Here is a 24,068-nt window from a genome sequence, read left to right on the forward strand (position 1 = left end):
TTTGGAAATCCAGTTAAACCTGTGGTCCCTATTTCCCCCTCCCCCTCCCATGTATATATGAACACATGTAGTACTTTGGGAGATTTAAAGCCCATTTTTGGATTTGCTAAGGAAGCCCTGGCTTCCAGCCTGGAGGAATGGGAAGTGATAGCTGGATGAGGAAACTCTACTGCAGGAACTCCTTGATACAGTTAGTACTCTTGATCCTTGGTAAGAAGGAGCCCTGGTTATTGATTCAGATAAAATAATGCCGCTCTTGGTGGTTCCAACAAAGAGAGCTTGTTGAAATTTGGGTGATTCCCATTCAGAGGGAGATATTCAGGCCCTTGGACAGTTTGATTTAACTTTGATTAAGGATCCTTTGTGGTGGGGTCTACCCCTTTGAACTAGGGCCCTAGCCCTCAACCTTTGGGAAGATCCAGGTGGAGATAATAGGATGTACAGCTGGCCCTCCTTATCTGTGGGTTCTGTATCTGTGGATTCAACCAACTTCAGATAGAAGATATTTGAAAAAATTGTGCATGTACTGATCATGTAGCCTTTTTTTCTTGTAATTATTCTGTAAACAAAACAGTATAACAACTGTAGGTGAGCCTTAAACAACAAGGCCTTGAATTATGTGGGTGTGCTTATACACAGATTTTTCAGTGAAACGAGAATTGAGTGGTAAGAATTGAAAACCTTATAAGGAGGGCAGACTTTTGCATACACATGTGTTCTATGGGGCCTGTGGAATTTGAGTATGCTCAGATTTTGGTTCCAGGACCAGGCTTGGAGCCATTTGGTCGGGTCCTGGAACCAATTCCCCACGTATACTGAAGGACAACTATATTTACATAGCACTTAATTGTATTGGGTGTTATAAATAGTTTAGAGGTGATTTAAGGTATACAGGAGGATGTGTGTAGGTTATATGCAATTACTATACAATTTTATATCAGAGACTTGAGCATCTGGAGATTCTGTTATTCTAGAAAAGTCCTGGAACCAGTCCCCTTCGGATACCAAGAGACAACTATACTTGAACAAATCCCAGGAACCCAGTGGCCTCTTGCAGTAACGGCCAAAGGTTAGATAATATCCTGTGTTTGGAGGTACTACCTGCCTAAAGCAGCAACTCCTTGGGGAATATCTGGGTAGTGGGCTTCCCAGCGTGTGCCTGGGAGAAGGATGGAACGTTTATTTCTCTAGCAATGCTTAAATCCTCTCTTCTACCTTACAAAAAAAAAAAAAAAAAAGACCTGTACCTTTTTTGACTGCTCGGATATTTCATAACAGAATTTTTGTAGGAAAATTTACATCTTTTGGGGGACTTATGAAAAAAAAACTTTTTTAAAACAACACTTTTTTCTGGGTAGAGTCCCTCATCTCATCTTTTCAGGAATGGCGCAGTGTCTGGTCTTCACCGAATGCCTGGATTTAACTTGTAGAGATTAAGGAAAGACAGTTAACATTTGTTGAATGTATGCTGCGTACTTTAACATGTGTTATCTCATTTAACTTGACAACAACTCTGTGAGGCAGTATTTCACTGCAGTGTTTTTTAACAGGCAATGTGAAGCTAGCACTCAGAGGGGTTAACTAAGCGGGGATGGTCTCAGCTTAACTGTCACTTAGGCCTTAAGGAAAATATTTTTGGTTAGATTTTTTTATTCACACTAAAAAGAACTGTTGGAAAAACAACTTCTAAAATATGCTTAATCTTTTATTTTTTATATATAGATTTTAAATTCATAAAAAAAAATCTGTGAGGGTACAGATAAAACCGATAACACTAGTTAGTTACCTCTGGGATTTGGGGGTAGGGGAGGAACCATGATAGGAAGAACAGATTCAAAAGGAATTTAGCTTTATCTATAATGTTTACATCTGAAATTTTTATTTATATATTTTTTAGAGACAGTGTTTTTTTTTGTTCCCCAAGCTGGACTCAAACCCTTGGGCCCTCCCACCTCAGCCTTTGGAGTAGCTGGTACTACAGGAGTGTACTACCATGCCTAGCTATAATGTTTACTTTTTTTTTTTTGGCAAGGATAATTCACTTATGTATTAGTTATATAATTAAAAGTTAGAAAAAATTTTTTAACTTCACTAGAAATCAAGGAGATGAAAATTTAGAGGATATACTTTTTTTTTTTTTTTTGAGACCGAGTTTCGCTCTTGTTGCCCAGGCTGGAGTGCAATGGTGCAATCTCGGCTCACTGCAACCTCTGCTGCCTGGGTTCAAGCAATTCTCCTGCCTCAGCCTCTCGAGTAGCTGGGATTACAGGTGCCTGCCACTGCACCCGGCTAATTTTTTGTAGTTTTTAGTAGAGACGGGGTTTCACCATCTTGGCCAGGCTGGTCGTGGAACTCCTGACCTGGTGATCCACCTGTCCTGGCCTCCCAAAGTGCTGGGATTGCAGGCGTGAACCACCGCGCTCGGCCTGATATACTTATTATACTAATTATCTGGTGAAATTTTGAAGACCAACAATGTCCGTGGTCAATATTAATGGCAGAGTAATTCAGTACAGACATTTTAGAAGGCATCTTACAGGGTCTATCTATTTAAAATGCACATGTTCTCTAACTCCCCCACCTCACTTTTAGGAAACCATTCTGCAGAACAGTTTACACATGTGACGGAAGGTGCATGTAAGGAATACTCAGGGCTACATTGTTTAACGTAAAAAAAGGAATGGGGAAGAGCCTGATTGTCCATTTCTTGCTTAGATTTACTGCTCTCCCATTCACCTACTCAGGGCAAATCCTGGGAGTTATTTTTAATTTTTTCTTTTCCTTTCTCCATACCCACTTTATGAGTAAGTCTTGCTGATTTCAACTCCAAAAATAGGCCGGGTGCGGTGGCTCATGCTTGTAATTCCAGCACTTTGGAGGCTGAGGCTGGAGGATCACTTGAGGCCAGGAGTTTGAGACTAGCCTGGGCGACATAGTGAGACCCTATCTCTACAAAAAATAAAAACTAGCTGGGTGTGGTGGCATGTTCCTGTAGTCTAATCCCTGAGGATTGCCTGAGCCCAAGAGTTTGAGGTTGCAGTGAACCATGATTGTGCCATTGCACTCTGGTCTGGGCCTCTGAATGAGACCCTGTCTTTAAAAAAAATAAGACTGTAGGTGGCTCACGCCTGTAATCCCAGCACTTAGGGAGGCGGAGGTGGGCGGATCATCTGAGGTTGGGAGTTTGAGACCAGCCTGACCAACATGGAGAAACCTCGCCTCTATTAAAAACACAAAATTAGCCAGGTGTGGTGCATGCCTGTAATCCCAGCTACTCAGGAAGCTGAGGCAGAAAAATTGCTTGAACCCGGGAGGCAGAGGTTGCAGTGAGCTGAGATTGCGCCACTGCACTCCAGCCTGGACAACAAGAGCGAAACTCCGTCTCAAACAAAACAAAACAAGATTGGGAGGCTGAGGCGGGTGGATCACTTGAGCCCAGGAGTTCAAGACCAGCCTGGCCAACGTGACAAAACTCTGTTTCTGCTAAAAAATTAGCTGGGTGTAGTGGCACATGCTTGTAGTCCTAGCTACTGGGGAGGCTGAGGCATGAGAACCACTTGAACCTGTGAGGTAGAGGCTGCAGTGAGCCGAGATGGCGCCACTGTACTCTAGCCTGGGTGACAGAGTGAGACTATCTCAAAAAAAGTGAAAAAGAAAAAAAACTGTTTATCTCTGTATGTATATGTAATCTGCCTGTCCCTTTTCTCTCTACTGCCACTGCCCTGGTCTAAGCCAAGATCAGCTCTTGCTTGTATTGCAGCCAACCAACTGGCTTTCCATATTCCTCTCATCCCTATCTCCATCTTCCCATCCATTCTCCACAAAGCATCCAAATTTAAAATATAAATTAAATAGCATCATTCCCTGACCTAAAAACCTTTAATGGCTTCCCTTTAGGAAAAATGCAAACTCCTGACACGGACCCTTAGGACTGCATCATTTGACACCTGCTAACCTTTTTAACCTTATTGCCCTCTTGTTTACAAAGTTCCACATTAGCCCTCTTTCATTCAGGACAAACTCTTTTCTATCTCAGGATCTTTGCACAAGCTGTTTCCTCTCGTGGGATGCCCTTTGCCTGGATATTAAAATGACTCATTCTAGTTTATACTTCAGCTCTCAGTTTTTAAAAATGCCACCTCTCAAATCTTCCCCACTTACTGTTCTTTGTCTTAGTTAGCATCCTATTCATTCTTTTTCCATTTTACAATTATTTGATTACTTTTTCATTATCCATCTCCCAGATTGTTGGCTCATAAGGGTGGGGACATTATGTTTGCTTATCACTGTACAGCCAAATACCTGGCACAGGGTAGGCACTCAATAAATGGTTGTGGCAAATGGGAATCTCCAAGATATATGTGTGTGTGTAAATATAATATAAAAAGGCAATTAGAAGACTGTATATATAGTGCTTTATAAAAACCACATGTGGTTGTATATAAATACATAGAAAAAAGGCCTAGAAAAATAAAGACCAACCTATGAACTGGTGAACTGTGGAGAGGATTGAGTGGGTTTGGAGCCTGAATAGTGACTGATTTTTTATTCTATCAGCTTTGAGTTGGTTGGAGTTTTTTCTTTTACATTATCTACTTGTGTATTCCTCCTTTAAGGGAAAAGGAGGAATAAAAATGGGGTGGGGAGGGGGTGGACTGAAGTTTTTTTTTGGAGACAGCTCAGAGTGTAGTAGTGTGATCACAGTCTCAACTTCCCAGGCTCACTCAGTCCTCCCAAGTAGCTGGGACTACAGGCGTGCACCACCATGCCTAATTTTTGTATTTTTTGAATAGACAGGGTCTTGCTATGTTGCCCAGGCTGTTCTTGAACTCATGGGCTCAAGCAATCGGCCTGCCTTGGCCTCCGAAAGTGTTGATATTACAGGCATGAACCACTGTGCCTAGCCAGACCCAACTTTTTTTTTTTTTTTGAGATGGAATCTTGCTCCGTCAGCCAGGCTGGAGTGTAGTGGTGCGATCTTGGGTTCACTGCAACCGCCGCCTCTCAGGTTCAAGCAATTCTGCAGCCTCAGCCTTCTGAGTAGCTAGGACTACAGACGTGCACCACCACGCCCAGCTAATTTTTGTATTTTTAGTAGAGATGGGGGTTCGCCATGTTGCCAGGCTGGTCTCAAACTACTGACCTCAAGTGATCCACCCGCCTTGGCCTACCAAAGTGCTGAGATTATAGGCATGAGCTGCCGCACCCGGCCAGACCCAACTTTTAATGGGAAAAAAAAAAAAGCTCTTCTCTTACTTTTTGCACTAAGCCAAAAGAAAAATGCGAGAGAGAGAAAGGGCACCAGTGGGGTCAGCAACTGGCCACTGCCCTGTGCCCTGTGCTGAGCTTGGCACTATTTCCACAGTAAAAAGAATCCTAAGAGATGCTCTTTTGCCCTGAAGCTATATTTTGAACTCTTTAATGTAGGCATGATCCTGGTCCCCCAGACACAGGCAGGCTATATATTTTTAGCCTCTTTCATTTTCAGGCCAGTGAAAGCTGCATCTCCAGCTTTGGCAGAGCCATAGCCCTTGAAGTCAGCAAAGAGAATAAACCTGAGCTCTAGGCTGTGCTGCATCTCAGCTTCTCAAAGTCAAGTCAGTTCAGCAGCTGTGACCACCATGACAATCATTTTCTCTAGATTCTTGCTTCCTAGGAATAAGAATAGCTAATAATCTTAATAGCTAACATTTATATGTGATGATGGTATACCAAGCACCATGCAAAACACTTACACACATTATCTTATTTAATCATCACAACTCTGTGAAGTAGTTGTTGTTAATCTCCATTTTATAGAAGAGGAAACTGAGGTCCAGGTAGGTTAAATAGCTCACCTAGGATCACACACTAGTAGGTAGCAAAGTTGGGATTTGAATCCAAGCAGCCTGATGCCAAAGCCCAGTTTTTTTGTTGCTGTTGTTGTTCAGACAGGGTTTCACTGTTGCACAGGCTGGTCTTGCACTCCTGCCGTGGCCTCCCAAAGTGCTGGGATTATAGGCATGAGGCACTGCGCCCAGCCCCACTTTCTTAACTATAGTTTCCTTTTTGCAGGGTTGATTCTCCTTTGCTCTTATTACTGCTTTGGAGTGGATTGAGTGGATTGTGGCAGAATATAGGGGAAAGTTTACCAAACAAGTTCTCCTTTGCTAAGGAGTATGGTGGAAAGATTTGAGCTTCAGAGTCAGCCAGATTTGGGTTTGAATCTTAGCCATCCCACTAGGACATTTACTATTCGAGAAGTTTTTTATTTTTATTTTTAATTTTACTATGTGCTCCTGATATCACTAGGTATATAGTGGTGAAAAAATCAAAGAATTCCTTTTCCCTCATAGAGTTTAGAGGAAAAGACAGATATTAAATAAATATTTAATTATGATATATACTTGGAAGGCAAAGAACAGGTTGTTAAGAGTGTAACAAAGAAGGCTTTAGGTTGGGAAGTCTTGGATCTATTCTATTTTTTTTTTTTTTTTGAGACCGAGTCTTGCTGTCGCCCGGGCTGGAGTGCAGTGGCCGGATCTCAGCTCACTGCAAGCTCCGCCTCCCGGTTTACGCCATTCTCCTGCCTCAGCCTCCTGAGTAGCTGGGACTACAGGCGCCCGCCACCTCGCCCGGCTAGCTTTTTGTATTTTTTAGTAGAGACGGGGTTTCACCATGTTAGCCAGGATGGTCTCGATCTCCTGACCTCGTGATCCGCCCGTCTCGGCCTCCCAAAGTGCTGGGATTACAGGCTTGAGCCACCGCGCCCGGCCCATATGTGCCTTTCTCAGCTTCTCAAAGTGCTGCCATCATCCCTAGCCTGAACATTTCTTGATTGTTAGAAAAGGGACTTTCCTGCCCAGGGTTTCAGCAGGGAATAGAGAATAGTTGGTAAGTGATCTCTAGCCATTCATGAGTTTGCTCATTTAAAGTTGAATGATTGAAATATATGAGAAATAAATGCTCAATCCTCATAGGTTAGAGAATCAGAATAATTTGATTTAAGTGAAACGGGATAAGGCCGGGCGTGGTGGCTCAAGCCTGTAATCCCAGCACTTTGGGAGGCCGAGACGGGCGGATCACGAGGTCAGGAGTTCGAGACCATCCTGGCTAACACGGTGAAACCCCGTCTCTACTAAAAAATACAAAAAAAGCTAGCTGGGCGAGGTGGCTGGCGCCTGTAGTCCCAGCTACTCGGGAGGCTGAGGCAGGAGAATGGCGTAAACCTGGGAGGCGGAGCTTGCAGTGAGCTGAGATCTGGCCACTGCACTCCAGCCCGGGCGACAGAGGGAGACTCCGTCTCAAAAAAAAAAAAAAAAAAAGTGAAACGGGATAGAAAATGATCCCCCATGTGTTACCCTTGAACTGCAGAAGTCTTCAAATGTAGAAGCTTCCATTTCTAGTCATCAAGTTTTGAACTAATTCTTTTCGTTGCCAAATCTGTCTTGCTTTCCTTTTAAAAAAATTATTTTTTGAGATAGAATCTTTCTTTATTGCCCAGGCTGGAGTGCAGTAGTGTGATCATAGCTCACTGCAGCGTTGAATTCCTGAGCTCAAGTGATCCTCGCACCCTAGCCTCCCAAAGTGCTTGAGATAACAGGCATGAGCCACCATGCCCAGCCCATTTTTGCCTTTCTTTAGGGTAAAATGTCTTGTACTCAATAATTTTTATTATTAACAATGCCTTGTTCATAGTAGATGCTCAATAAATATATTTCATTGCATAGTAACAGTGTCCAGTGTTTGTGAGCCACTTTATACCTGCTAGTGTTTTCTTATACATTGTATTTTGGGGGGAATGGCACTCTTCCAGCTAATCATCCAGGCCAAGCACTTGGAGTTAGTCTGGTCTGCTGTCCCTCTCACCTTCTCTCTATCTGTACTACCACTACTATAGTTGATCCTCAGCTCTTGCCTGGTCTGTTGTAATGGACTTCTTAGCAGTTTCTTTGGTTCATTCTTACAGATCCACTTACCACAAGCCATCATCATAGCCATATATAAAGATCTGGGGGATGGGTTTTCTAGGAAGAGAACAACTTTTGCAAAGCCCTGGGTGGAAAAGAACTTCGCAACCATTTGAGGAACTGAAAGAAGGCCAGACTGGTAGACAAGGATGCTGAGGAGAGTCCGAGAAGGTATAAGAAAGGTGAGCAGGGCCCAGATCATGTGGGACCTTGTTGGCGTTGGTAAGGAGTTTGGAAATTAATTGTAGGGAAACTTCTAGGTGTGCTTTATAAGGTTAAGAGTTCTCTTGTTTGGGCCGGGCGCGGTGGCTCAAGCCTGTAATCCCAGCACTTTGGGAGGCCGAGACGGGCGGATCACGAGGTCAGGAGATCGAGACCATCCTGGCTAACACGGTGAAACCCCGTCTCTACTAAAAATACAAAAACTAGCCGGGCGAGGTGGCGGGCGCCTGTAGTCCCAGCTACTCGGGAGGCTGAGGCAGGAGAATGGCGGGAACCCGGGAGGCGGAGCTTGCAGTGAGCTGAGATCCGGCCACTGCGCTCCAGCCTGGGCGACAGAGCGAGACTCCGTCTCAAAAAAAAAAAAAAAAAAAAAAAAAAAAGAGTTCTCTTGTTTGCTGTGTGGAGAATCCTGGAATCTGTCTCCCTTATGGGTAGCAGGTTGGCCTGAGTGAGATCCAGGCTCATCGCTAGACTGTCCCCAGTGGGGTGATGGTGCCTTCTGCCCTTTCAGATTTGACTGGTGCTCAGCCCTCACTCGTGCACCCCCTCACAAGCCAGAAGGAGCAGTGCCTCTTCTAGGCTAAGCTGGCCCCAGTGTTTGGCGTGCCTACCAGTGGCCTGAGCCTATAATTTGATGGGCTGGCTGGTTATAAAAATAAAAAGTGTGACCTATAACTATAGTTGAGTGGATTCAGTGAAGAGGGAGCTTTTAATTTGCAGAGGTTCTGGGCTGTACTTAACTGGAGGAAAAATGTGTCTCCTCCCTGGGTACTGCTCCATTTTCTCTCTTTAATACTTGCTCTGGGGTGGGTTAGGGTTTGTGGGCCTGGGGATGAGATGTGGAGGACTTTAGGGAGATATTTGGAGGAGATGTTAGGAGTCAACAACAGGTTTATAGGGCTTTCTGGGAAGTAGGCATTATTCAGTCTTGCTTCTCATGTAACCCCACTAGGATGGAAGCAGAGTTTTAAAATGTTTGCATGATCACTTATTTATTCATTCAACAACTATTTATTGAGTGTTTACTCTGTTTTTTTTTTTTTTTGAGGCGGAGTCTCGCTCTGTCACCCGGACTGGAGTGCAGTGGCCAGATCTCAGCTCACTGCAAGCTCCGCCTCCCGGGTTTATGCCATTCTCCTGCCTCAGCCTCCCGAGTAGCTGGGACTACAGGCGCCCGCCACCTCGCCCGGCTAGTTTTTGTATTTTTAGTAGAGACGGGGTTTCACCGTGTTAGCCAGGATGGTCTCGATCTCCTGACCTCGTGATCCGCCTGTCTCGGCCTCCCAAAGTGCTGGGATTACAGGCTTGAGCCACCGCGCCCGGCCTACTCTGTATTTTAGACATTAGTGATACCACAGGGAACAAAAAAGACAATCCAGTCTCGCCGGGCGCGGTGGCTTATGCCTGTAATCCCAGCACTTTGGGAGGCCGAGATGGGCAGATCACTAGGTCAGGAGATCGAGACCATCCTGGCGAACACGGTGAAACCCCGTCTCTACTAAAAAATACAAAAAACTAGCCGGGCGTGGTGGCGGGCGCCTGTAGTCCCAGCTACTCAGGAGGCTGAGGCAGGAGAATGGAGTAAACCCGGGAGGCGGAGCTTACAGTGAGCTGAGATCCGGCCACTGCACTCCAGCCTGGGCGATAAAGCCAGACTCCGTCTCAAAAAAAAAAAAAAAGACAAGCCAGTCTCATAGCATTTGCATTGCTGTTGGGGAGAACAGTAAACAAATTTACAGGTATATAATATAATGTTAAGTAGCAAGAAGTATCGTGAAGAAAAAGAAGGTAAGATAAAGAGATAGATGGTCATTGGGAGTTATAGCCGGGTGTGGTGGCATGTGCCTGTAGTCCCAGCTGCTTGGGAGGCTGAGGCAGGAGGATCCCCTGAGTTCCAGAGGTTGAGTCCAGCCTGGGCAACCCCATCTCTTAAAAAATAAGAGAGAGGGGCTGGGCGTGGTGGCTCACGCCTGTAATGCCAGCACTTTGGGAGGCCAAGGCGGGTGGATCACGAGGTCAAGAGATCAAGGTCATCCTGGCCAACATGGTGAAACCTCGTCTCTACTAAAAATACAAAAATTAGCCGGGCGTGGTGGTGGGTGCCTGTAGTCCCAGCTACTCGGGAGGCTGAGGCAGGAGAATCGCTTGAAACTGGGAGGCGGAGGTTGCAGTGGGCCGAGATCGCACCACTGCACTCCAGCCTGGTGACAGAGCGAGACTCCGTCTCAAAAAAAAAAAAAAAAGTAATGAGGAACCATATTTAGATAAGATAGTAAGATTATCAGGCAGTTTTGGGGGTTGAGCTATAAGAGAAGGTGAAACTTTCCATGAACTTTGGATCCCAGTGCCTGAGTGTGTCTCCGAGGAAGGGGCTTCCTATGGCACTGCAGCCGGTCTGAGTGGGGATCAGAGTCAGTACTCATCTGGGGGTCCAACTGTTCCTAGCCCCAGGTGGGCCCCAGCCAGAGCCTGTGATTGCTTCTTCCTGGCTCCAGTTGTCAGAACTGTCTGCAGGGCTGGGCAGGGTGCTGATTAACTGTAAAGAGATACTTGTCTTTCCTAGGCTTCTCAAGTCTGATTCTCAAGATTTCCTGAAGTCACTCTGCGTGTTCTGGTCTTGAAGAGAAATATGAAGTCTGGTCTGGGAAGCAGCTGCAAGGAGTGTAGGGATGGCTTCCTTCTGCCCATGTCTGGGTGCTCAGCCCGGCCTTTTGTAAGAGTTTTGGGGCTCAGTGACTGGCATAAAGGGTGCTCAATACTTTTTTGTTTTGTTTTGAGACAGAGTCTTGCTCTGTCGCCCAGGCTGGAGTGCAGTGGTACAATCTCTGCTCACTGCAAGCTCCTCCTCCCAGGTTCACTCCATTCTCCTTCCTCAGCCTCCCTAGTAACTGGGACTACAGGCACCTGCCACCACGCCTGATTTTTTTTTATTTGTAGTAGAGACAGGGTTTCACTGTGTTAGCCAGGATGGTCTTGATCTCCTGACCTCATGATCCACCTGCCTCGGCCTCCCAAAGTGCTGGAATTACAGGTGTGAGCCACTCTGCCCAGCCAGGATGCTCAATACATTTTAAGTAGAAGGCTGGACACAGTGGCTCATGTCTGTAGTCCCAGCACTTTGGAAGGCTGAGGCGGGAGGATCGCTTGGGCCCAAGAGATCGAGGCTGCAGTACGCTATGATCATGCCAGTGCACTCCAGCCTGGGTGACAAAGTGAGACCCTGTCTCAAACCCTCCCCCACAAAAAACCAATACATTTTAAATAGAATTTTTATTTATTTATTTATTTATTTATTTTTGAGACTGAGTCTCGCTCTGTCACACAGGGTGGAGTGCAGTGGCACAATCTCAGCTCACTGCAACCTCCACCTCCCAGGTTCAAGTGATTCTTGTGTCTCAGCCTCCCAAGTTGCTGGGATTACAGGCGCCCACCACCATGCCTAGCTAATTTTTGTATTTTTAGTAGAGACGGGGTTTCAGCATGTTGGCCAGGCTGGTCTCAAACTCCTGACCTCAAGTGATCTGCCTGCCTTGTCCTCCCTAAGTGCTGGGATTACAGGTGTGAGCCACCGTACCCAGCCTTAAATAGAAATATTATTTGAAGGTCATTAACCTCTTGAATCAGAGATCTGGTATTGAGGAGCCTAACAAAAATATTTAAGAAATAAGAATTATTGTTGAAGGGTAGAGACTGTTTCTCGGTACCCCGAAGTTGTAAAGTCACTGAATGGCACGTACTAGTCACCTTTGTTTTCTGCTCAATAATGTTGGCCTAGTCATGACCTTTCCACAGGTTTTAGGAACCTCCAGGTACTGGGGTAATTCTTGACTTTTGTTGGCCTGCTCTTTAGCACATTTTGTCTCTTGTGCAGCTGTGGAGGGACCTCATTATTATTATTATTATTATTATTTTATTTTATTTTTTTTGAGACAGAGTCTCGCTCTGTCACCCAGGCTGGAGTGCAGTGGCACGATCTCGGCTCACTGCAAGCTCCGCCTCCCGGGTTTACGCCATTCTCCTGCCTCAGCCTCCCAAGTAGCTGGGACTACAGGCGCCTGCCACCTCGCCCGGCTAGTTTTTTGTATTTTTTTAGTAGAGACGGGGTTTCACCGTGTTCGCCAGGATGGTCTTGATCTCCTGACCTTGTGATCCGCCCATCTCGGCTTCCCAAAGTGCTGGGATTACAGGCTTGAGCCACCGCGCCCGGCCTATTTTTTTTTTTTTTGAGACAGGGTCTTGCTCTGTCACCCAGCCTGGAGTCCAGTGGCACCATCTTGGCTCACTGCAACCTCCACCTCCTGGGTTCCAGTGATCTTCCTGCCTCAGCCTCCCAAGTAGCTGGGACTACAGGCAGCACCACCACGCCCAGCTAGGGATATCACCATGTTGCTTAGGCTGGTCTTGATCTTCTGGGCTCAAATGATCTGCCTGCCTCAGCCTCCCAAAGTGTTGGGTTACAGGCATGAGCCACTGCTCCTGGCCTGGACCTTATTTTAAAAGCCTTCTGAACTGAGGGCATTTACCAAGGTTAAAACCATCATACACCAGCTGAGGTTGAGACCTGTGCTCCTGGGATTTTATTGAACTCTGGGGTGGTAGACTTGCTTTTATATGGGCTCATTTTGTAGACTGGAGATCACATACTCCCCTCCCTTCAATGCCAGTCCTGAAGTGAGGCCCAGACAATGTTCTAGAATGGATGGGCCAGAGATAATCTAACCAGGAAAGAGCATCTTTGTTTGGACCCCTTCTGTGTCCAGAGTATGCTTGGGCCCCTTACTTTGGACAGACTTCTTGTTTGTGGTTGTGCTTATTTTGTTTTTACTTGCCACTCAGCAGAATCAATATCACATAAGCACTCATTATCCTCAGGCCCTTGGCAGGCAGGACACTTGGTGAATCTGCTCCCTCGTGAAGTGCTCATGTCTGCAGATTATTTTCTGATGGCATCTGGCATGAGTTCCAGATTGATGGTCCAATAGCAGCTATTAATTGCTCCCTTTGGGCTTGTTTAATTATTGCTGGCATGGTGACTGACTAAGGAATTAGGAATCTCTTGTGCATTTATGGGGCAACAGCTCCCGGTGGTGTCCCAAAGCATTAATCTTTCATTTCCCTAGAATATCCTTGTTAAAAGTTTTGAGCATCATCTCAGAAGCTGGAGGATAACCAGCTAGACACCTCCACCTCCTGGGTGTCCAGTAGCATTTGGCTTCTCAGTTGATTCTTTCCAAGAATTGTAAAGGAAGTATCTAGTGCTTGTTGCCCACAGATCCAGGGGAATGTCAAGTTGATGTCATAAGAGTACAAAAGCCCTACCAGCTGCTTCTGATTGTCTTGGAGGCAAGAGGGCAGAGAGAGCCTTATTCTGTGGCAGGGCAGCTAAAGAGTCACATCAGCACTCAGGAGGGCCTCTGAGGTGGTGAACTGAGAATGGTTAAGGTGTCATTTTCCCTGCCTAGAGACAGAGAGGGGGCAAGATAGTAGCCCTCAAAGACTCACCAAGTGCAGCCTAGTACTCATTCACTCAACAAGTGCTTAGAATTGTGTTAAGAGCTAGAGAAAGGTGACTAAGACAGTCATCCTGCCCCCAGGAGTTCAGTCTAGAGGGGGAGACAAACACATTAAACATGTAATTATAACATACAGCTATCTAAGTGCAATTCTGTAGAGATGCAGGAAGCATTGGGAGAGCACAGTTGAGAGGTGGGCTTGGGGAATATTGCCCAGAGAAGGAAATCTCTGCTGGCTAAAAGGGTATTTAGGAGTAGGACAGAAGTTTGGGAAAGAAAGCATTCCAGGTAGAGAGGACAGCATGAGCAGAGGCATTAAATCGAGACAGCATGATGTGTTCAGAGAACCCTCACAGAACTGCTCAGTGCCGTTGAAGTGTGAAGTGTAAGGCAGAGACTCATGATAGGCAGGGCTAAAGTGGTCAGGAGGGCTTTGAATGCCATGTGGAAGAGACTGTACTTTATGTGTTTCATAGTCAGATTGTGAGTTGTGGGTAGGTCAGTCTGGCAACCACGGGAGGGACCAGAATTGGAGGTGGGCAGCTGAGTGGAAGGCCTTTACTCTGTGGTGGTGATGATGGGAGCCTAAACTGGGACAAGTTTGCACAATGGAGATGATGGGACAGTCAAGTAAATGTTAACTATTAATAAACAGTTAAATTTTAATGACTGATTAGATTTTATTTCGATTTTTGATGGCTGATTAGATTTTACATTGTGAGGATAGAGATGAGGGAGAAGGCAGGCGTTGAGGATGGCACCCAGATTTCTAGCTTGCTAGATTAGAGTTAACTACTCTAACAAGGGAACACAGTAGAAGAAATACATTAGAAGGAAAAGTGATGAGGCCACTTTGAGACACATGAGGTTGCAAAGACTGTGGAAGTCTGGGTGGAATGTCTAATGGGAGTTGAATATTAAAGTTGAATCTCAAAGGAGAAGTCTGGGATGAAAATACATATTTGAGAGTCATCTATGCCTACTGTCAATAAAAATGTGAGCTTTTCTTTTTTTTTTTTTTTTTTTTTTTTTTGAGACGGAGTCTCGCTCTGTCACCCAAGCTGGAGTGCAGTGGCCGGATCTCAGCTCACTGCAAGCTCCGCCTCCCGGGTTCACGCCATTCTCCTGCCTCAGCCTCCCGAGTAGCTGGGACTACAGGCGCCCGCCACCTCGCCCGGCTAGTTTTTTTGTATTTTTTAGTAGAGACGGGGTTTCATAGTGTTAGCCAGGATGGTCTCGATCTCCTGACCTCGTGATCCGCCCGTCTCGGCCTCCCAAAGTGCTGGGATTACAGGCTTGAGCCACCGCGCCCGGCCAAATGTGAGCTTTTCTCCAGTCTCACAGCACAGGCCTTCAGTGATGGGGAGGGACAACTCCTAGGACTTACGTAATGTCACAAGGAGAGAAGCACGGTTGTTGAGAAGAGTAGTTAGTTGAGGGGGCCAAAAACAGATTTGTGGCAGGAACACTAGAGATAACCTGGCAAAATCTCTCCCATATCTCTCCATAGATAACAAAACCGTGGCCCCAGAAGGTTAGAATTGTCCCAGATCACTCAGCTGCTCAAATAGCAGAGCAGCTTAGTGACTTGACTTTGTTTCACTAAGTTCTGGTCTCAGTTTTCCTGTGAATCCCCTGGGTGGCTGTTGGTTTCTTGATTTTATCTTTTGAAGGGGCAAGGGTGCAACTGCTCTTACCTACAGAATTATTAGATCACATGAGATGAGGGAATTGTACTTTACGTATGTTTAACCTGTACTATTCAACTATACATATATACTCTTTTATATATATTTAAAGTACTATGAAATTAGGCTGGGCAGAGTGGCTCATACCTGTGATTTCACTGTTTTGGGAGGCCAAGGCAGGAGGATAATTGAGACCAGGAGTTCAAGACCAGCCTGGGCAACATAGCAAGACCTTGTCTCAACCAAATGAAAAATTAAAATAGCCATGATGGCACACACCTGTAGTCTCAGCTACTTGGGAGGCTGACGTGGAAGGATTGTATCAGTCCAGGAGTTCAAGGTTACAGTGAGTTGTGGTCATGCTGGTGTACTCTGTCTCTAAAAAAGTAATATAAGGGCTGGGCACGGTGGCTCACACCTGTAATCCCAGCACTTTGGGAGGCCGAGGTGGGCAGATCACGAGGTCAGGAGATCGAGACCATCCTGGCTAACATAGTGAAACCCCATATCTACTAAAAATACAAAAACTTAGCTGGGTGTGGTGGTGGCCGCCTGTAGTTCCAGCTACTCGGGAGGCTGAGGCAGGAGAATGGTGTGAACCCGGGAGACAGAGCTTGCAGTGAGCCAAGATTGCACCACTGCACTCCAGCCTGGGCGACAGAGCGAGACTCTGTCTCACACACACACACGCACACACAAATAAAAGTGTAAAATTGTATTTTGCATATGTACTTAGAAGCTAACTTGAGTCAAATGTGACTCCTGGAGTAGGTCATTCCAGTTACCACTTAACAGAGTCTTTCTCCTGTGCCAGGTACTGTGCAAAATCCCTTTTATTCTGTGTAAGAGGTAGATATGGCCGGGCGCGGTGGCTCAAGCCTGTAATCCCAGCACTTTGGGAGGCCGAGACGGGCGGATCACGAGGTCAGGAGATCGAGACCATCCTGGCTAACACGGTGAAACCCCGTCTCTACTAAAAATACAAAAACTAGCCGGGCGAGGTGGCGGGCGCCTGTAGTCCCAGCTACTCGGGAGGCTGAGGCAGGAGAATGGCGGGAACCCGGGAGGCGGAGCTTGCAGTGAGCTGAGATCTGGCCACTGCACTCCAGTCCGGGCGACAGAGCGAGACTCCGCCTCAAAAAAAAAAAAAAAAAAAAAAAAGAGGTAGATATTATCCATATTTTGTAGATGAAGACACTGAAGTTCAAAGAAGTTTCATAGCTTGCCCTGGTTGGGCACAGTGGGTCACACTTGCAATTCTAGCACTTTGGGAGGACAGAGTGGGAGGATTGCTTGAAGTCAGGAGTTCAAGATCAGCCTGGGCAACATAGCAAAGCCCCATCTCTACAAAGAGTGAAAAAAAAAAAAATTAGCCAAGCGTGGTGGCACATGCCTGTAGTCCTAGCTACTTGGGGGCTAAGGTGGGAGGATCACTTGAGCACATGAGTTTGGAACTGCAGGGAGCTATAATCGCACCACTGCACTCCAGCCTGGGCAGCAGAACGAGAACTTTCCGACTGTCTCATGAAAAGTAACAGGATTCAAATCCAGGTCATCCCTGATTCCAAAGCCTGTGCTGTTCTGGAAAGTTTAAAATGCTACTCAGATGTAAGGGATTTGTCACCAGGTTGTGTCCAAGATGACAGATTCCTTGTCTCTGTGCTGTGCACAGTCTCTCTTCCTCTGTGAAGCCTTGGACTGCAGATGTTCACCACGCATACTTGGTTCAGCTGGTTTCATTAGGTTGTGCAGAATAGGGAAGCATTGTGTAATGATCAACCAAAGCCAGTCAGATAAGTTGGACCTTCTCAAGTTAGAAAAAGAGATTTGTTTTCTTTGTAAGGAGATGGGCAAACATGGTAGAAAAACCTGTATGTTGGAGGTCACATGTCTGGGTTTAAATTTGGGTCCTGCTACTTTCTGTGTAACCTTGAGCCAGTTGGTCTCAAATTCTTAATTCCCTCAATCAGTTAAACAGGTATAATATTTACCTCCAGTGGTTATTGAGAATAGTAAGTGAGAGAATGTGAGAAAAGTGCCTGGCATATAAGAGATGCGCAGTAATGTTTTTCATCCCTGTTCCCTGAGTGAATATAACACTTAGGACACCAGACATTTCCAAGAAGCAGAGAAGATTTGGGTCGTGGGGAGGGAATTCTCAAAGGCTAAGTCCAAAGAGATGTTTTTTCCTACTAGCTGGACAATCAAATGAGTTGTAAAAAAGCTGGAACAACTCAAAAATAGCATTGGGCTGTGGGTAGCCTAGACCTCTATGTCAAGTTCTAGCCTTCAAAGCATGAGAGGAGACAACATTGGGAGGACAGCTCATGGATCTAGAGCAGACTGAGGTCATTATGATTCCTCCCAAAAGAGGATAGAAGCACTGAGGCACTGAGGATGTACCTCCATTTGAAAGCAAGGAGAGGCAGGACTTGCAGGACTTGTAGAGTCTCTCCCTGGCTGATAGAACTTGTGACAGATGTGTGCCTGTGCCAAACGTCAGTTTATCTTTCTGTAAAGCAGGGGTCATGCCTCTCCCACATGTGTCTGGAAATAGGAAGGGATTCATTAAGTTTTATGGCTTTATAACAAGCTGTTAGATGTGTCATGAGATTCATGGAAAGCCAGAGCTGGGCCCTAGGCCGGTGTACTGGGTTCTGCCCCCCAGAATGGCCTCTGCTGTCCCTTTGGGCAGCCCACAGTATCTATTAAGCTTTTTCTGTGTGCCAGGCCTACTTGTCTAGGAACAAGTGTATTCAAGGCAAAATCCTCAAGGAGCTTATAGTCTAGTTCAGGAAATAATATAAAATGTGAAAAATGAATAACAATATGAGACAGAAGTGACTTTTCCATGAAATCTTGTAATTGAAGGGTCTGGTACCATCCTGGCCCAGAGTAAATGTTTATAAGCTTCAGGTTCCCCCTTCTTTGTAAATACAAGAGTTATCACAAGGCAAAACAGGTCCTCCAGTTGGCACAATGCATGGTACATAGAAGACATGAATATTACTGGGTGTGATGGCCTATGCCTGTAATCCCAACACTTTGGGAAGTCAAAGTGGGTGGATTGGGTGAGCCTGGGAGTTCAAGACCAGCCTTGGCAATGTGGTGAAACCCGTCTCTACCAAAATAAATTTACACAGGCATGATGGTGTGTGCCTGCAGTCCCAGCTACTGGGGAAGCTGAGGTGGGAATATCACAAGAGGTCAAGGCTGCAGTGAGCCTAGATCTTGCCACTGCACTCCAGCCTGGGTGATGGAGTGAGACCCTGTCTCAAAAAAAAAAAAAAGGACACAAATGCTGTTCAAAGAATGATTGAATATGAGTGCTAATGGGAGGTTAGAGCAGGAAACCCACAGAAATTCAGAGGAAGGATGCACAGAGATCTGGGTGGTTTGGGAGAGGTTCCATGAGGAAGGTTGAAATGGTACTGATTGGTCCTGAAGGATGCATACAATTTGGAAAGGTGCAAGGGCTAATACAATTAATTGTCTCAGAGGAGACACTGTGAGGAGTTAAAAGCTCAGACTTTGGGTCAGACCTGGGTTCAAATCCCAGCTCCACCATATGCTTGCTTTGTGATGTGGGGCAAGTTCCATGGCCTTTCCAGGCCTTTGTTTCCTTGCTTGTAAAACAGGGATAATGATAGTCCCTACTTCATAAGACTTTATATCATCGTTTTGAGAATTAGATGAGATAATTCATATAGAGTGCTTATCACAGTTCTGTCAATAAATGTTAGCTTTTTTCATTATTACTGTTTTCATTTTAGTAGTGTTATTATTATCCTACTTATGCCACCTACTTACTTAACTCATCATATCCTTTATCACCCAACTTTTCTGCCTGCTGTAATTTCCTCATACATACTTTCATGCCTTTGTAGTAAATCACTTGTAGACTCCTGGATTTGTAATGGTGTTTTGTGTTGCCATGTATTTGCAAATACTGTCTCCTTGCCTAGAATATCACCATCTTCCCTTCTGCTCTTGCCTTTTTCCGATTCCTTCCCGCTTGATGTTTAAGACTAATTCTAGGTAGGGTGCTGTGGCTCATGCCTGTAATCTTAAAACTTTGGGAGGCCGAAGTGGGTGGATCACTTGAGTCCAGGAGTTCGAGACCAGCCTGGCCAACGTGGCAAAACCCTGTCTCTACTAAAAAAAACAAAAATTAACCAGGTGTGGTGGTGAATGCCTGTAGTCCCAGCTACTTGAGGGGCTGAGGCAGGAGGATTGCTTGAACCTGGGAGGTCGAGGCTGCAGTGAGCCAAGATTGTGCCACTGCACTTCAACCTGGATGATAAAGTGAGACTCTGTCTCAAAAAAAAAAAAAAAAAAAAATTGCTGGGTGTGGTGGCTCACACCAAGGCTGAGGTGAGTGGATCATGAGGTCAGGAGCTTGAGACCAGCCTGGCTAACATAGTGAAACCCCATCTCCACTAAAAATATAAAAATTAGCTGGGCATTGTGGCGTGTGCCTGTAGTCCCAGCTCCTCAGGAGGCTGAGGCAGGAGAATCACTTGAACCCGGAAGGTGGAGGTTGTGGTAAGCCAAGATCACACCACTGCACTCCAGCCTGGGCAACAGAGTGAGACTCCGTCTCAAAAAAAAAATAAAATAGGCCAGGCACGGTGGCTCACACCTGTAATCCCAGCACTTTGGGAGGCCAGGGCGGGCAGATCACAAGGTCAGGAGATCGAGACCATCCTGGCTAACACTGTGAAACCCCATCTCTACTAAAAATACAAAAAATTAGCCAGGCATGGTGGTGGGCACCTGTAGTCCCAGCTACTCGGGAGGCTAAGGCAGGAGAATGGCATGAACCTGGAAGGCGGAGCTTGCAGTGAGACGAGATCGTACCACTGCACTCCAGTCTGGGCGACAGAGCGTGACTCTGTCTCAAAATAAATAAAATAAAATAAAATAAATCCTGTGACATTTCTTTCAGGAAGCCTTATGCCTTACTTGACTCCACAGTCTAATTAGATGTTACCTCCTTGGAATCCCACAGTACTGTATGTGCCTCTTTCACAGCAACGCTGTCTATACTGACCCCTGATTTGCATGTCTATCTTTCCTCAGGATATAAACTTTCTGAATGTAGTGACCATACTCTGTTTATTTTGATATTGCCAAATTCTAGCTTGTGCTTGGCATAGAGTTGTTTCCCAGCTAAATGTTGAATAAAAAACCAAACCAAAAACACATAGCTAGTATTATGTGTGACATTTACTCTATAGGTTCTGATGTAAATTCTTTACATGGCCGGGCGCGGTGGCTCAAGCCTCTAATCCCAGCACTTTGGGAGGCCGAGACGGGCGGATCACGAGGTCAGGAGATCGAGACCATCCTGGCTAACACTGTGAAACCCCGTCTCTACTAAAAATAAAAAATACAAAAAACTAGCCGGGCGAGGTGGCGGCGCCTGTAGTCCCAGCTACTCGGGAGGCTGAGGCAGGAGAATGGCGGGAACCCGGGAGGCGGAGCTTGCAGTGAGCTGAGATCCGGCCACTGCACTCCAGTCCGGGTGACAGAGCGAGACTCCATCTCAAAAAAAAAAAAAAAAAAAAAATAAATTCTTTACATATATTAACTTATTTAATAATCACAGCAACACTATGGGGTAAGTACTATTATTCCTGCCTCCATTTTACAGGTAAGGAAACTGAGGCTTGCAGAGATTAAATAACTCTCCCAAAGCCACACAGCTAGTAAGTGGTGAAGCCAGTATTCAAACCCAGGCAGTGTGGCTTCACAGTTAGTGCTTTAACCACTACATTGTGTATGTGCCTCTAGGAGTGTCACTGGGATTTATGATAAACATATATATTGATTGTCCAAGAAAAGGTGAAGAAATTTAACCATAAGCCACAATTCCATGAACACATTTTAAAATAATTAGTAAATGTGCAGAGACACTGTTGGGAGAGTGGATGTTACTACTCTCATTTATGAAGGATTTGCTGGACATGGTAGATTTCACCTGTTGTGAATTGGAGGAGAAGCATGGCTGGCAATTCGAAAGGAGGTAATGTCTCTGGGGTACAATGTAGTAGACAACTTAGGGTTATATGAATGAATATATGAAGGAATATGTGAATGGAGAAATTTGATTTGCCCAATCTTTATTGCTCACCTATTATAGTGGTAAACAAGCTGATGATGATTCTTGTGCTTAGAAGCCTGTGTTCTAGCAGGTTATAAGAAGATGAGTCTGGTTAAAGAGAAGAGCAGGGAAGTTGCTTAGATTATGGCATAAACTGAAGACAGAGTTGAAACTCAGAATGAAAAGTAGGAGTTTGCTGAGGGGAAAGCAATATCTAAAGTGATTTGGGCTGTAGAACATAAGACAGATTATAGATAAGAGAGCCCAGAAATAGTAAGGACGGTGGTAAAAAGTTAAAGGATCCTCCCTTTCCCCAGTTAGCCAGGAGACTGAGTAAGGGACTTGGTGGTAGGAGTGGTAGGAGCAGGATCAATCACTTACTTACTAAGCACCTGCACATGATTCAAAGAAGGGTAAGATATGGCCCCTTCCCTTAAGGAGTTTATGTTCTTTCTAGTTGTGAATAGAGAAAACATGTGCAAAAAAAACCCCACTATGAACCATTCAATTTGTGCTAAAGGTCCATGGTATCAGTGTCCTGGTATTTTCTCTCTTGTTATTTCATCCATGTGGATTTCATTTCCAAAGTCACTTCATAGTCTAAAATAGTTGTTGAAGGTTCAGCCACTGTCTGTATTCCAACTAGCTAGAAGCAGAAAGGAGAAAAGAAGGGTATATTCCCTCCCTTTAGTGACACTTCTCAGAAGTTGTGCACACGACTTCTGTTTACATCCCACATGGTCACATAACCATACCTATGCAAGGGAAGCTGAGAAATATATCAATTCTAGGCTGTCAAGTGTCCAACTCAACAGTGGAGGTTCACTACTAAGGAAGAGGAGAAGAGGTCAGGGGATAACAGGCAGGTCTCTGCCATTTTATTCTTTAAATATTACGCTTAGAGCTCAAGAGAGGGGCTGATTATTTTAGGTTGGGTAGTCATAGAGCCGCTGGATTTTAAGTCAGGTAGTAAGTAGTAGGTAGCAAGTCAGAAGATCGCGGAAACATCAATAACAGGCAAATCCTAGGGTTAAGGAGTAGGAAGAGTGGCTGTCCCAGGAGAGAGATTCCACAGAGTGGGAGAGGATGAGGCTGGTCAGAGAAGCTGGGGCCAGCCTGGAGAGAATCTTACCTCAGAAGCTCTTACTGTAAGATGCTGAGAGCAATAGGCTAAGGAGCTCAGGTTTTCTCATATAAATGGCAAGGAGTCAAAAAAGATTTCTGAACCAAGGAGAAACATGATTTATGTGCTTAGAAGTTTGAAAGTTTCATTCATGTGCAGGATGGCAGGGAGGAAAGTACTGGAAGTAGGGATGCCAGCTAGAAGCTTATCCCAGAGGGCGGCGAGTGAACAATAACGGCCCATCCAGGTGGTGACAGTGGGAACAGAAGGGCAAGTATAGATGAGAGACCTTGGGAGGGAGACTCATTGGGCCTATTGGTATGGGGAGAGAGGGAGATGTGACCCCAGAAATATTGTGTCCTCTGAAAGGTAGCACTGCCCATTGGGCTCCCAGGTGGGAGGACAGAACCTCATGAAGAGAGGGAGGTCGTTGGTTGGCTGCAGGGAGAATGCGAGGCTCTGCCCCAAGACTCCTTGGCTTTGGAAAATAAGCTGCCCCCAGCAGAATAGTTTCCATTCTGCGTAACTGGGGAGTGTGTGGGTCTGGCTAACCACGAGGAGGGGCCGAGGAGCCAGTAGACAGATCAAGTTGCTGTGGCAGTAGCTTTTTACTAGGGCCTGGGTGCTCAGTTGGGAAGCGCTGACAGAAGCTCCTATTGGAGATTATGTATTTTTTGACTGGGCAGGCCAGAAAGGGTGGCCTTAATCAGGGTTTGGGGGCCTCAGGGTTACCTGCAGAGGTTATGTGATGTCACGTATGAGGCCAACAGTGTGGCAAAGGGAAGAGTTTGAGGCTTTACCAACTTTGGGACATGGCCAATTTCCTTTGCCTTCTCAGGATCCAGTGGAGGAATTCTCTAGGGTGAAGAAGAGGCCCCAGGGGTATAATTGTATTTAGAAAAAGCCATCTCTTTGTTTGAATGATGCTGGCCTTTTAGGACCTCTCCTTTATCCAACTTCCCTGGTGTGAACTGCAGAGCTCAACCAGAGACATCTGGTGAATCCATTTCTTTTTCTTCCAGGCTGCTCAGGGACTTGGCCCGTAACTGCTCAGCAAGTCATTTCTGGTTACAGAGTCCTCAGTGACCACAGAAGCACGCTCTCCAGACATGGTTTCGAGCCTGTGAGAGCTGGCTTTTCCCTGGCAGCTCATCCCCAAAGTGGTAGTTTCAATTAAACAAAAACAGCAAGCCAGATCTAAGCTACTACAGACACTTAAGGAGCACCCACTTTTCTTATGCCTTTTGTCATGTGGTACCTAAGTAGTTTGTTCAGATGTCTAATAGGGCAGCTGGGGCCTAGAGAAAGCTGTGTGTGGCTAGACTTGTTTATACTCACATGCTCCTGCGTGTGGGATGACATAAGGAGGGAGATGAGCAGTAATGGGGAGCTGCCCTGGGAAGGCTGTAGAGTTGGGCAGGACCAGGGCTGTAGGCCTAGAGTCCAGGGAGGTAACTGCTGCCTTCC

General features: G+C 45.7%; 1 protein-coding gene across 7 annotated transcripts in view; it reads left to right on the forward strand.

Moving 5' to 3' along the window:
- Positions 1-24,068, forward strand: part of FMNL3 (formin like 3) — a 72,029-nt gene that overhangs the window by 9,989 nt on the left and 37,972 nt on the right. Inside the window, exon 1 of one of the 7 annotated variants that reach the window (XM_033222162.1) lies at positions 8,084-8,131. The exons of the other annotated variants lie outside the window; for them this stretch is intronic. Within the exon in view, the coding sequence (XP_033078053.1) occupies positions 8,099-8,131 (33 nt within the window). The 5' untranslated portion in view covers positions 8,084-8,098. Of the gene's footprint in view, positions 1-8,083; positions 8,132-24,068 lie in introns of those variants that run through there. 7 annotated transcript variants of the gene reach the window in all.

The sequence above is a fragment of the Trachypithecus francoisi genome, unplaced genomic scaffold, assembly GCF_009764315.1.
Source record: "Trachypithecus francoisi isolate TF-2019V2 unplaced genomic scaffold, Tfra_2.0 Lachesis_group11, whole genome shotgun sequence".
Taxonomy (NCBI): Eukaryota; Metazoa; Chordata; class Mammalia; order Primates; family Cercopithecidae; genus Trachypithecus; species Trachypithecus francoisi.